The 14,852-nt window shown below is 36.2% G+C and overlaps 1 protein-coding gene across 3 annotated transcripts in view; it reads left to right on the top strand.

Annotated features, from left to right (window-relative positions):
• The window catches only part of FAM3C (FAM3 metabolism regulating signaling molecule C), a 64,216-nt gene that overhangs the window by 27,188 nt on the left and 22,176 nt on the right, over positions 1-14,852 (top strand). For all 3 annotated transcript variants that reach the window (XM_043589348.1, XM_043589347.1, XM_043589349.1), the window contains exons 4-5: positions 5,861-5,890; positions 6,534-6,657. In XM_043589348.1, the coding sequence (XP_043445283.1) occupies positions 5,861-5,890; positions 6,534-6,657 (154 nt within the window). The remainder of the gene's footprint in view (positions 1-5,860; positions 5,891-6,533; positions 6,658-14,852) is intronic.

Here is a 14,852-nt window from a genome sequence, read left to right as displayed (position 1 = left end):
TTCTTATCCCCTCCTTCGTCTGTCAATCCTTCTCATTTTTCGAAACTGCATAAATGCCCCTTCTTGAGAGAAATAATAGTTGAACCTCCCTCTTTTCCTATTAGAATGTATTACTTCTTTTTGTGAACTGTGTGTTCTAATGCATAGTACTTGTATCTCAATTTGGCACTGATGTTGTTCTGCCTTACATCAGAGAATTTCTTCTGTTTTTCATGTATCTGTCTCCCCTTACTAGAGAATGAATCTTGAGGGCAATAGTATCTTGGTGCTTCACCCAGCATCTAGCGCTGGGTCGTACGTGTAGAACGTCCACGCTGATTGAATGGAGAATGAATGTAGGTGACCAAGGATTAGTACTTTGACATGGAGAGGAAGAGTGGGATTCATTCAAAGCTATATTAGTTGAAAAGCCACCAGTAGTCACCTATGAACAAATGCTGAGCTACTTTAACTAGGATAGTTGTCTCTTCATTTTCATTTTGATTTTTCTTAATGTTGGGAACTGCAAGGTTTTATTGTGTGTGTTTTAGCTATTTGACTTACTCATTCTTAGGGAAGATGGCTTATTTTGTTGTTGTGACTGAAGTTGTACACTGTATCCACAAAACCTTATTGGATGCCAGTTTATTGAGTTGGTGAAAATTTAATTTGCTTGTTGTATTTTAATTCTCATTTCAGAATAATTGAGTAAAGATGGAGATATGGTTGTCTTTTGCCATTTGCTTAGCATCTAACTCCATTCACCGAAGGGTAACAAGTTTAACCCAACATTAGAGTTATTTCTATAATCAGTATATTGGGAGGGGGGTCTTGTGACATGAACTGTACTTCTTTTGGTGGTGAATTTTTTCATTTTTCTACTGTTGATATAAATAGCTTGATAGTGTCTATAAATTTAGTTTCAGGTTGGATATATAGTACTGTTTTAGAAAAATAAAATGATCTTATTTCTAGAAAGGAAGAATGAAAAATTTTGCTCAGAAGTATAGTTGAAATTACTAAAATACATTGTGATTTTTTTTGAAAACAAGTTTTTGTACAAAACTTATTGAGATAATTGTAGATTTGATGTATTTGTGAGACATAATATGGAGGGATCCTGCATACCCTTTACACGGTTTCTCATATTGGTAACATCTTACAGAACTACCCCTAGTGTCACAACCAGGATAGCAACATGGATACAGTCCGTGAGTTTTAGTTATGATTGCGTTTTCACACAGTGGTTCGTTGTCAGGGTGGATACTTAACAACTAGTAAATATACTGAACACAGACCAGATTATTGCACACGTTGCTGCCATCAGGACTTACTGTTCTGTTGAGTTGATGAATTTTTACCCTTTCAGACTTAAACCACTGAAATGGTATATACATAAATTACTTGACGTTCTTAAAAACTTAAGTACAAAATAGTTCTGATTTCTGTAGTTTGACTTGTTGAAAGACGTTCATTGATTGAAACCAGATGTGAAACAGAACTTCCAAGTGGATCCATTTTCTCAGCTCATCTGATGAGAGTAGATAATTATGATTAAACCATTAACCTTTTTCTTGAAGAAGGTAATTCTAATTGATATGTTACTTATTTCGTAGATATTGCAGACCTTTGTTTTTCAGTTATTTTAAATGATTTTTGAAAAAAATTGTTCAGTGATTACGTAAGCCATAAAAATAGCTGGTAATGTGAAAATTAAGCTCAGCTGATGTAAAAGATTTAGCAGTCAGCTTATTTAACTGTCCAAAGGTATGTCTTATCTAAACCATACAAAAGTCTATTAATCTTGATGCAATTAAATCTTGAGTAATTCGTGATAATTTTTCCTCCATAAAAATAAAATGATTCCTGGCTGTTTATTTTCTTAACATGAAAAATTAACCCCCCCCCCCAAAAAAGAAACCAAATCAAAAAGATTTACTATTGTTCCTTAAAGTGAAAAGTTGTATATAGTGAAAGAAATTAAGAATTAAAGCTATCAAGGTAGTTTGATGATTACAAGTTACAGGAAAGGAGGGCTTTTTATTAGTATGCTGTGCCCATACTGCAAGTGGAAAACATTCTGTTTTATTTGTGAAAATTTACCTGTTTGACCTCCAGGTGTTAAATTCTCAGGATTGCAGACCTAGTAGAGGGCTTTGGGTTTTGATAAATATTAGACAAAAATTAGCTTTCATCTGGTCTGGAGAGAAAAGTCTTTCACGAGACTTTTTTGTTTGTTTTAAAGTTTATTTTTTGAGGGGCGCCTGGGTGGCTCAGTCAGTTGCGCGTCCGACTTTGGCTCAGGTCATGATCTCACAGCTCGTGGGTTCGAGCCGCGCTGACAGCTCAGAGCCTGGAGCCTGCTTCAGATTCTGTGTCTCCCTCTCTCTCTGCCCCTAACCCACTTGCATTCTGTCTCTGCCTCTCTCAAAAATAAACAAACATTAAAAAAAATTTTTTTAAGTTTATTTTTTGAGAGAGAGTGAGAGCGAGCAGGGTAAGGGCAGAGAGAGAGGGAGACCCAGGATCCAAAGTGCCTCCGCCTTGGCAACAGAGAGCCCCATGCAGGGCTTGAACTCATGAACCTGAGCTGAAGTCGAATACTTAACGGACTGAGCCCGTTTGTTTGTTTTTAAACCTTTAGCGACTTTTCTCCTTACTCTTAAAGTAAATGGAGTGATATTATGCATTTAAAAGCCTGATGATTGAAGAACTGGTTTTCTCAAAATCCTATCCCAGTAACATTTTTTCAATTGAATAACCTTTACTTTTTTTTTTTTTTTTTTAATCTCTTAAATTCTACAAGCAAACTAGTTTGACCATTTTACTGGCTCATCCCTGGCTTTCCCTTTGCCTTTCTTTCCTCAGCCACACTCTTCTTTCTCTGAGTATCAGTTGATTACTGATGTCTCTGAAATTTTCTCATCACCCTTTTGACTTTAAATCCTCTCTCTGGGTGGCCTCATCATTTGTTAACTTTCCAGTTTGTATCTTCATCCCAGATCTCATTTAGAGCTGGCTTTTAGACTTTCTCACTTGGATCTTCTCCAAGAATCTAAAATTTGCAAGTCCAGCACAGAACTCATCATCCATCCCCTATATCTAGCTCCTCACTAGATGATGGGCATCTACCTGAGTGTGGAGATGGTGTTTTTGTTCACTGGTTCATATGAACAAATAAATGAAAGCTTCTAAAGCCAAATGTCCAAGAGGTAAACTTGATTCCTCCTTTTCCACCATTCCTCCATCTGTTCCATTGCCAAGTCCCATCAGTGTTGCTTCCTTAGTTGTTCTGAACTGGTCTACTTGTTTCAAACCCAGTCATTACCTTTGTAGTGACTACAGAGGTGCCCTTTTTAACCTGGATTCCTTTAGCAATGTCCCTGTCCTTGTGGACACTTTGTCTCAAATCTTGAACCCTCTTCAGTCAGAAGGTTTGTTCTTAAAGCTCCCTATTCTGGCTTCCTGATCTGAGCAGGACGAGCAGTTTTTTATACATGTGATCAGAAGACCTCAGACATTTCCCATTTTGCAATGCAATATGAGTTTGGGTGAGATACGACTTTGAAAACTAGCTCTGCCAATTATTAATTATGTCTTGGAACAAATCAAATCAGTAAACTTCTGGGTTCCCAGTTTCTCTGTTTTTGAAACAGAGATGATGATTAAGTCAGTAATGCATGCAAAAGTACTTGGTGGATAGATTGCCCAGCATATGTGAATGAGCTATGTTATATCACCCCTGTTCTGATCCCCGAGTTTTCCCTGTATCTTGTTACCATAAGTTAGGTATACCAGAATTCCTGATTGAACAGTGTTCTTCTGTAAATATCTTAACACCTGAGTCTGCAAATATGTGTTTATTCAGGACAGAAGTGAAATTGAGAATGTCTAGTGTTCATGCTGCTAATCACTGGTTGTTAATCATTGTCTCAGCTTTCCTTTCCTTATTTACACAAGTAAGAACATTGGACCAGATGATCTCTAGAATGATATTTCCCTTACTTTTATGACATAATGAAGGAAATTGAAAGAATGAGCTCAGTAGTCCCAGTACTCTAATATACTAACTGGTCATTTGTTTTTGTTAAGTCTTTGTCCTTATCCGTGAATTTTTTTTCGTACTTACAGACAAGGTTTGCTTTCTGCTTTGTTTCATGCGTTAGACTTTCCCCACGTTACTCCACTTCCTTTGTGACTTCAGGGGCATATAATATTCTCAGTGTTTTATAGAGTTAGTGAGCCTTCACTTACTTGGTCATTTTTCTCTTTTTAAACATTTGCATATTATTTTTCAGCTTTAACTTTCTGTTCTCCACTTTGAGTTCTGGACTTACAGGAAATTCTCAATCATCTAAAATAATACAGAACTAAAAACCAAGTGACTATTTATAGTCAAACAGCTGGCAAATATTTATGACACTGCATGCTTATTAGCCAAATCAGGAAATGGCTGCCCACAATACTGTTGATGATTTAAACTGAATCCCCTAGGCTGGGATCAGATGCGAGTGCTTTTAAAAAGCTCTTAGTGTAGGTGGCTAGATTGCGATCTACTTCATTAAAGTTAAGATTTGATCACAAGATTCTTGCTTCCTTGAGCCAATAAATTATAACAGTCTTGGTAACTGACCTTAATTTTTTTTAAATATGCCCAGTACACTTCTATTTTAGAGAAATTGAGTTCCTCACCACCACCACCATCTTATGTTCTTCCACCCCCCAGATCTCCTAGCCTACCCACCTAGCCTAGACCATTTCATGTATATTCTCCAGCATTTCATATGCGTGTGTACACAGCACCCTATAGCAGCAGCCACTTAAAAAAGTTTTTTTTTCACGTTTTTTTGTTTTTGACAGACAGAGGGAGACAGAGCATGAGCAGGGGAGGGGTAGAAAGAGAGCGAGATACAGAATTCAAAGCAGGCTTCAGGCTCTGAGCTGTCAGCACAGAGCCCAACATGGGGCTTGAACCCATGAACTGTGAGATCCTGACCTGAGCTGAGTCTGATGCTTAACCGACTGAGCCACCCAGGTGCCCCTAGGCAGCAGCCACTTTTAAACACTGTAATAGTCGACAAGTATATACTTAAAGTCATTTAAGGAGAAGTTTGAAATAGTGTATGGCATCAAGTATATGTGAAATCTAAAAAGGACAGACTCAGAGAAACAGATTAAAATAGTGGTTACCAGGGGTTGGGAAGGAGGTAAGGGGAGACATTGCTCAAAGGGTCTGAACTCCCAGTTATAAGATTTAAAAGTCTGGGAATCTAATATAGCGAGGTGATCATAGCTAATACTAACTAGTATGTGATACTACTGTATACTTGAATGTTGATTAGAGAGTAAATCTTAAATGTTCTCACCACAAAAAAGAAATGGTTACTATGTGATGGGATGGACGTGGTAGCTAATATATAACGGTTATCATTTAGCAGTTTATGCATGTATCAAATCAACATGTTGTATGCCTAAAGTTATACAATGTTACATGTCAATTATGTCTCAAGAAAGCTGGCAAAAAATTGAAAAATAAATTTAAAAAGAAGTTAAATTTGTAGAGTAACTTTCTGATTGGGACTTAAATTTATAAGTAGAAATAAAAATAAAATGTAAAGATAAGAATAAAGTGTTCTATCAGTAGTAGAATACTACCATCCATAATTCCTCTGCATAATTGTTTATAATGAGTTTTGTAGCCTGAAGTCACTTTTTCACTTTTTCTCTAGAGCAGTAGTCTGTTTTATTTATTGTATACTGAGCAATAATTCAAGCACTTTCATTTTTATAGTCCTGTTAGTGCCAAATATGTTTAATATGTGGATACTTGCCAACAGCTTTATTCCTTCTAGCAAAGATAACTTTTTCTTTTTTTTCCTAGCAAGGTCAGCGTTGGACACGGCAGTGCGTTGTAAGTATTGCATCTCAATATTTTGCAGATGGTTTATTCTATTTTATCCTATGTGTATGAGCACTTACATTCAAACAATGGGGATATTTCAATGTGAGCAAAGTCGATTTAGAAATTTTTAAAGTTATAAGGATGCTATTTGAATAGCTCAGTATTCTACATATATAATAGTATTCATAATGGATATTTTGTTAACATTTTTAGATTCAGTAATATAAGTGCAGAAAATGTGTAAAAGAATTCTTCGTGAGAACTAGAACGTAAACAGATACTCAGTGATGTGTTAGGCTTTTTACTGGCTCTAGAGGTAACCATGTGTTGTGTGTGCATGAACTAACTAGAAGTGTAAAGTAACAATTCAAAACCTCTCCTGTACTGAGTTTTAAAAATAAAAATAATTAGATAAAATACATATACCTTCATCAAGATCAACTGATATATTTATGTCAGTTATTAGCTTGTTTCCCAGGAGGTTCAGTGTTTTGTTTTGAGGTTCTTTGAAACCCTCAGGGTAAAAAAAAGGCATGTATTTTAAGATATGTATATCTCCGTGTTTTTACATAATGCTCTTTTTGGTTTAAGACCTGAAACAAACTGACTCTAGAGTCTATTAACACTTTAAAAAAAAATTTTCTCCCCAAAGCTACAAAACCTCCCAGATATAAATGTGGAATCTCAAAAGCTTGCCCTGAGAAGCATTTTGCTTTTAAAATGGCAAGTGGAGCAGCCAATGTGGTGGGACCCAAAATCTGTCTGGAAGACAATGTGTAAGTATTTACCAGTTTGGAAGTATCTGGCGTGCCAGTAAATTTTAGCAAATTGAACCTGAGTCTAATGGATCTTTGGAAAATGTATTGGGCATGTTTTACTAAAGAAAAGTGATTTCAGTTTTCATTACACAGTTTTTTTCTCCCACACGTTTAAAGAGTCTTAAAATTCTGAGATTTCATATTAGAGTGACATAAAAACACAACATTTGTCTAGCTTCACGTAAAGATGAGGGACTTCCTCCGTGTGAATTCTCTAGATCTGTGCTGTCCCATCTGGAGGCATAGACACATGTGACTATTTAATTCTGATTCTTAAATAGTAGGGGGAAGGTTAATTCATTTACATTAATTAAAATTAAAAGTTCAGTTCCTCAGTCAACGAGCCAGATTTCAAGTACTGAGTAGCCATACATGGCTTGTGCCTATCAAGCTGAACACAAAGCATTTCCACCCTTGAAAAAAGTCCCTTTTGACAGCACTGCCCTAGATAATGAACGCTTTATCTTACAAACATCTTTCATTTTGGGGCGCCAGGGTGGCTCATTCGGTTAACCCTCTGACTCTTGGCTTCAGCTCAGGTTACAATCTCATGGTTCATGAGATCAAGCCCCACATCAGGTTCTACACTGACAGTGCAGAGCCTGCAATTAATCGGAAAAAAGAAAAACATCTTTTGTTTTAAATGTCCAAATGCTGCTTGTTGACGTGTGAAATAATCCAGTAATAACCTCAAGCCTGTTGTGATACTGAACTGTTTGCCACTAAGCTGAATGGTTTTCTATACTCAGATGCTCTACAGTTCTTAAGTAGTGTTGACTGTCACTTGTAGGTGAAGTTTGTGTCTCCGAAATCACAAGGCCCGCTTTCAGTTGGTTGCTTTTAATCTGCTCTTTCTTGGAAAATTAAATACATGAGCTTATTTAAATTTCATGTGAAAATAATAGACATGCCATTAATTATGTAGAATAAAGAGTTAATTTTATAGTAGGAGGAAACAGAAGCAGTTTCTCCCTGCAGTTTGTGTCTTTTTTTTTCCCCTAACTTTATTTATTTATTTTAGGGCACACATGGGGAAGGGCCATAGAGGGAGAGAGAGAATTCCAAGCAGGCTCCATGCTGTCAGCCTAGAGACCAACACAGGGCTCAGGTCTCAATCCCATGAACCATGAGACCATGACCTGAGCAGAAATCAAGAGACACTCAACTGACTGAGCCACCCAGGTGCCCCTGTGTGTCTTTTCTTTTTGATGTAGAAGCTCTTGAATTTTTATCCTAAGCCCTTTTTCAGTTAGCTATGGACATTATTTAGCCTCATAGAATAATGCTTTTCTTGTAATTAAAGGCTTGAGCTAGATGATCTTTAAAGTTCCTGCTCATTTCCTTTCTTTTCCCTCATGCTAGTTATAATCCATTGTTAATCCATCACTGTCTTCTGACTTCCCATAATAGTCCTATTTTACTGAATTATGTAACAAGGAACTTGGATGTTAGAAGTTCAAGAAACTTAGAAGTTTGCAGATTTTACATTAAATCATACTCTTCCCACTAACTTAGAATGTTTCCGTTCCCCTTTTCACCTTATTTGGCTAAGGAGGCCTCAAGTTTGATTCGGAATCATAGGTAGGAATTTCTCTTAGAATGCCTAGCCCATGGTAGACTTTCTTTGGAGACTTCCTCTGCCACCCCGCTCCCCCCATGAAGCATGTTAGTTTTAATACGAAGAAGAGATCAAAGTTGTTTTACCAGCAGGTTCTCTATTTATAGATTGTATAGGTCAAAAAGAAGAGAGTATATATAGAGGCAGTGGAATTTGGCACAGTAAATACTAGGCTCCTAGCCAAAGAATTTGGTTCTGGCATGGTGGGCATGTCATGTGGAATTTGTATTTCAATTTCTGTAACTGTAAAATTGAAGCAGGCCTCCCATCCATCCTCATTTCAGGAATCATTCTGATACTCAGGAGAAATTAAATAATTGATGGGATTTTAGAGCTATGCATGAAGCCCCAAAATCTAGTCTTCAAGAAGGACTGAATAATTGGCCAGGGATCCCTACTGAAAAAACCGTGGGACAGTTCACAGTCCAGTACTTTGTCTCGTATGTTCTGTTTCTGTATTGAAAGTTGTTGCAACAAAGAATTTAAACAAAGACCCTGACTTCCTTAGCATCATTCGTTCAGTTATTCAGCAAGCATTTATTGAGCATAGTCCCTGCTGTCATGAAACTCAGTCTAGTAGGAGAGACAGACATTTAAGGAGTAAATGCACATCAGTCATCGCAAACTGTGGCACAAGCTGTGCAGAGCTGGGTGACGAAGACTCTTGGGGATGAGTGATATGAGATTGAGGAATGAGGGCCAGGGCAGTAGCAGCTGAAGGGTCATGAAGGTAAAGAGGTGAGGTCTTTTCTTTCTTTTTGTTTTTAAGTTTATTTTTTTAGTAATCTCTACACCCAACATCGGGCTTGAACTCATGACCGACCGAGCCAGCCAGGTGCCCCAGTGTCCCTTTCTGAGTGTTGAGTCATTGAAGGTTTTCAGATTCTGGCATGTCATGATTTCATTGATGTTGAAAAAATTACCTGACTGATGTGTAAAATGATTAGAACAGTTGGAAGGCCATCACTGCCAAGGTTCTTTGACACTGCCCCTCCTCCCAGTAGTAACAGAGGTTTTTTTCATGTGTATTCACTAAATATATAAGTAGACAGTAAAAATACATAAATAGAAACTTTACTATTTTCCTGCACATGTCCTGAGTACCTGCACACTCATTTCGGAGACCACTAGTTCAGATCAGTGCTTTTCAGTGGGACATTTGTCAAGGTCTATAGACATTATGGGATGGTATAGCTATAGAGGCAGTACTCGTAAAGACTGGGATGCTCTTAAACACCCTCCAGTGAAGCCAGGCAGCCTTTACACATGAATTATCAGGTCCATAATGTCATCATAGACTAAATTTGAGAAACCTCAGTACAGACAAAAGAGGATAGTTAAGATCAGGGTGGTGGTTATGGCTTTAAGGACAGGTTGGATGCATCAAGATACATTACGGAGATTAACGTAAATTTCAGACTTCTCATTAGTTTGTAATAGAAAATCCTGGGGATAAACATCAAATGTCACACACTACAGGAATTGTAGCTTCTTTTTATTTTGCATTGGAGAGCCCATAGAATTTACTTATGTTCAAGGTATAGCTCTTATTTTAGGCATATACTCATCTGATTTCAGTTTATATGACATTGATATTAGGATAATACCTCACCTTTTATTGTGGTCTTAATGTTTGGTATAGGAATATACAGCAATGATTTTCAGAGATGTGTACATCGAGAGGCCAGATAGTATTTTTGGCTGTGAGGATCAAGAGGTAAAATCAAGGATAGTGTATAAGTACTTAAAAAATCATTTAAAATATAACCATTTAAAAATACAAAAACCATTCTAAGCTCATAAATGATAAAACAAAAGTAACCAAGCAGTTGGATAGATTTGTCCTGTGGGCTATCGGTTTGTTAAAGCCTGCTCTAAACTAACCATTTTAAGATGTAGCGGTTAAAACATAGAGTAGGTATTTGAAGCAAAACTGTGCTCAAAGATGTACAATCTTTCTATAGATTATGTAATATTTTCTTTAGATTTTTGTCTGGAGGTGTGGAATGGTAGTAGGGGGAACCTTCATATTCGTGAAAGATAAAATATTTCAAATTGTGTGAGTAAGAGGGAGTAAGTAGCCTTTATACATTTAAAAATCTTGAGTAGTTGGTCATTTGCTATTGCAGGTTTTCCCTGATTGAATTCCTTGTTAAAAATCGATTAGCTACTGCCCTCTTGTGGGAAGCCTATGGCATAGTGCTTCTTTGTGGCTTTTATTTCCTAGCTCTGTGAAAGACACAGCAGCATAACTAACCCCATGATGATTCTACTTGGAGAAGACACTGTGATACTTAATTATTAATGTAACAGGTTAATCACACTATCGCTTCTTAACATTAATGATGGAGTTTACTTATCTCACATATTTCTGAAGGGAGCAGAGCAAATACATTTTGAAATTCCCTCTTTTGGGCAGCACTTTTAGTGGGTTTCCTTATGACTCACCTTTCAGAACTGCTTGTGAAAAAAGTCTATGCTTTATTACATGTAAATTTTAGAGAATGAAAAGTGGGATTTTGAAGGCAGATATGTAACCCATATGGGTAGATAAATAGTTAAATGCTACTAAGCTCTTCAAAATCAGATTTTTATACTTTTCCTGTATGAATCTTCAAGTAGAGGGGTTTTTTTAACTTTTTATTTTGAAATAATTACAGAAATCACAGGAGATTGCAAAGATCATACAGAGCCATCCTGCATACTCTATACCCAGTTTCCCCTATGGTTATATCTTAGAGTACACCATCAAAAACAGGAAATTGACATTGGTACAGTGTGTGTATGTGTAGTTCTGTGTCATTTTGTGACACGTGTAGGTACACGTAGCCAGTAAGCAGTAGGGATACAGAATTATTGTATCTCCACAAAGAGCTCTTTCATGCTATGCTGTTACAGTCACTTCCATCATCACTGACGTCTGGCAACCACTAATCTGTTTGTCATTTCTATTATTTTGATGTTTTGAGAATTCTATATAAATAGAATCATACAACATGTGACCAGATGAGATTGGTTATTTCACTCAGCATAATGCTCTTGAAACATTGGTGCCTGTTAAATCCCTTCTTTTTTATTGCTGAGTAATAGTCTGTGTTACGGATGCAACACAGTTTATGCATCACCTGTTGTGCTCGGCCAAACAATTTCATCGTTTCCGGTGTGTGGTAAGCATATGTTTAATTCTGTAAGAAACTGCCAAACATTTTCCACAGTGACTGCACCATTTTACATTCCCACTGGCAATGTATGAGAGATCCATTTTCTCTATATACTTGCCAGAATTTGGTGCTATTACTATTTTTTATTTTAGCTCTTCAAATAGATGTGTAGTGATATCTCAATTTTATTGCTAGTGATGCTGAACATCTTTTAATGTGCTTTTTTTTTTTTTTTTTTGCCACCTGTATATCCTCTTCAGTGAAATATCTATTCATGTCTTTGTCCATCTTTTAATTAGGTTGTTTTTGTTTGTTTTTTATTGTTACACTTTGGGAGTTTTTGAAATATATTCTAGGTATGAATCCTATTGTCAGATATGTGGCTTGAGACTATTTTCTTACAGTGTATAGCTCATCTAGACATCCCTTTCGCCAGGATGTTTTGTACGGCCAAAGGTTTTAATTTCGATAAGTTCCAGTCTGTTGATTTATTTTTCTTTCATGGATGTGCTTTGTTGTTTATGGATTGGTGTCATGTCTGTCACTCACTCACCGAACCGTAGGTTTCAAACATTTTCCTCTGCATGATCTTCCAAAGCTTTTAGTTTTATGTTTTATGTTTATATATTTAAATCTGTGATCCATCCTACATTAATCTTTGAATAAAGTACGAGATGTAGGTTGAGGTTCAGTTTTGGCCTATGAATATCTAGTTGCTTCAGCACAATTTGTTGGAATGACTTTCCTCCTCCATTGAATTGGTTTTGCTCCTTTGTTAAAAAATAAGTTGGCTGTGTTTCCACTGGTGCATTTTTTTTTGTTCCACTTGGTTTTGGGTTCTCCAATCATTCCATTGATCCACTAATTTATCCACTAATACCACATGCTCTTGATTATATAGTTATAGAGTAAGTCTTTAAGTGGCATAGAATGATTCCTCCCATTTTCTTTCTTTCTTTCTTTCTTTCTTTCTTTCTTTCTTTCTTTCTTTCTTTCTTTCTTTCCTTCCTTCCTTCCTTCCTTCCTTCCTTCCTTCCTTCTTTCTTTCTTTCTTTTCAAAATTAGCTATTCTAATTTCTTTGCCTTTCCATATACATTTTAGAATAACCTTGCCTCTGAGGCACCTGGGTGGCTCAGTTGGATAAGCATCTGACTTTGGCTCAGGTCATGATCTTGAGCCCCACATCAGGCTCTTGCACTGGCAGTGTGGAGCCTGCTTAGGATTTTCTCTCTCTTTCCTTCTCTCTCTGCCCCTCCCCCGTTGCCCCCCCCCCCCCACACGTGCATGTGCTCTCTGTCTCTCTCAAAATAAATAAAAAAAAATTAAAGAATAACATTGCCTCTGTATACAAAAAACCTTGCCGGGATTTTGTTAGGAGTTGTGTTAAATCTGTATATTGATTTTTGGAGAGAATTGACCATCTTTACTATGTTGAGTCTTTCAGTTGATGAATATGGCGTTTGTCTTTAAATATTCTTTGTTATCTTTCATTACCATGTTGTGGGTTTCAGCTTACAAGTCCTATACATACTTTATTAGATTTATACCTAAGTGTCCCCATTTTTTGAGCAATTGTAGATGTCTTTGTATTTTTAATTCCGGTTTTTATATGTTCATTGTTAGTATGTAGACACAGTTGATTTTCGTGTGTTGGTCTTGTATCTTATAACCTTGCTGAATTAATTTATCCTAATTCTATTACTTCTGTTACTTTCCTTTTCTTGATTTTTTGCTTTGGCTAGGATTTCCAGTACTATGTTGAATAGTAATGGTAAGAATGGACATACTTGACTTGTTCCTCATCTTAAGGGGAAAGTGTTGTCCTTCACCGTCAAGTATGATGTTAGGTGTAGATTTTTGAAGATGTTCTCTATCAAGTTTAGGAAGTCCTCTATTACTGGAGTTTTGAGACTTTTTATCATGAATGGGTGTTGAATTTTGTCAAATGCATGTTCTATATTGAGATGACCATGTGATTTTTCTTAAACCTATTAATATAGTAGATTATATCAATTGTTCAAATATTGAAATAACTGTGTTTCTGTAGGCTAAGCCTGACTTGGTCATAGTTCATGATTTTTTTTAATATAATGCTGAATTCTACTTACTAAATGTTTTGTTAATGAGGATTTTTGCCTGTATATTAATGTTGGTTTGTAGTTTTCTTGTAATGTCTTACTCTGGTTTGGGTATTATTGTAATATTGGCTTTATAAAATAAATTTGGAAGTATTAAATTTTCTGAAAGAGTTTGTGTGGAAGTAGTGTTAATTCTTTTTTTAAACATTTGGTAGAACTCTCCAGTGAAACCATCTAGGCTTGGAGATTTTCTGTTGAGGTGAGTTTATAAACTATGAATTCACTATCTTTAATAGTTACAGGACTATTTAAACGATCTATTTCATAATGGATGAGTTGTGTTAGTTTATACATTCTGAGGAATTGGATCTAACTCATTTGAGTTGTCAAATTCACATGTGTAAAATTGTTCATAGTCTTTATCCTTTTGATGTCTGCGGGGTCTATAGTGATATCCCACTTCACTCTTGGTATTAGTGATTTATGTTTTCTCTTTTTTTCTCTGTCAGTCTTACTAAAGGTTTAATTTTATTGATCTTTTTAAAGAACCAGCTTTTCATTTCATTGATTTCTCATCTTTTTATTTTATTTTTTTTCTTCTGCTTGTTTTAGGTTTATGGCATTCTTTTTGGTTACTTGAGATGGGAACTTAGGTGATTAATTTGAAGCTTTTTCTTTTTTAATTTAAGCATGGAGTGCTATAAATTCCTTTCTCAGTACTCTTTTAGCTATGCCTCACAAATTTTAATAAGTTGTATGTGCATTCATTTCTGTGTGTCTTTTAATTTCCCTTCAGACTTCCTCTTTGACCCGTGGATTATTGAGAACTATGTTCTTTAGTTTCCAAGTGTTTGGAGGTTTTCCTGTTATCTTTCTGTTACTGATTTCATTGTGGTTGGAGAACACACTTGGTATTATTTCAATTCTTTTAAAAATGTTGAGGTTTATTTTGTGGCCCATGATATGGTCTACCTTTAGTATATGTTCCATGCACACTTGAAAAAAATGTGTATTCTGCCCTTGTTGGGTAGAATGTTCTTTAAATGTCAGGTAGACCCGTTGGTTAATGCTGTGGTTGAGTTCTTCTGTACCTTTGGTAATTTTCTGTCTGTCAGTTGTTGAGAGAGGGCTGTTGACATGTCCAAGTGTAACTGTACATTTGTCTCTTTCTCCTGTCTGGTTTTGATTCACATAGTGTGTACCTCAGTTGTTTGCTGTATACACATTAAGGTTTACTGTGTCTTGCTAAAGTGACCCTGTGATCATTATGTGTCTCTCTCTGTGTCTCTGGTAAT

This window comes from Prionailurus bengalensis, chromosome A2 (genome assembly GCF_016509475.1).
Source record: "Prionailurus bengalensis isolate Pbe53 chromosome A2, Fcat_Pben_1.1_paternal_pri, whole genome shotgun sequence".
Taxonomy (NCBI): Eukaryota; Metazoa; Chordata; class Mammalia; order Carnivora; family Felidae; genus Prionailurus; species Prionailurus bengalensis.
This window is presented reverse-complemented; position numbering and strand designations above follow the sequence as displayed.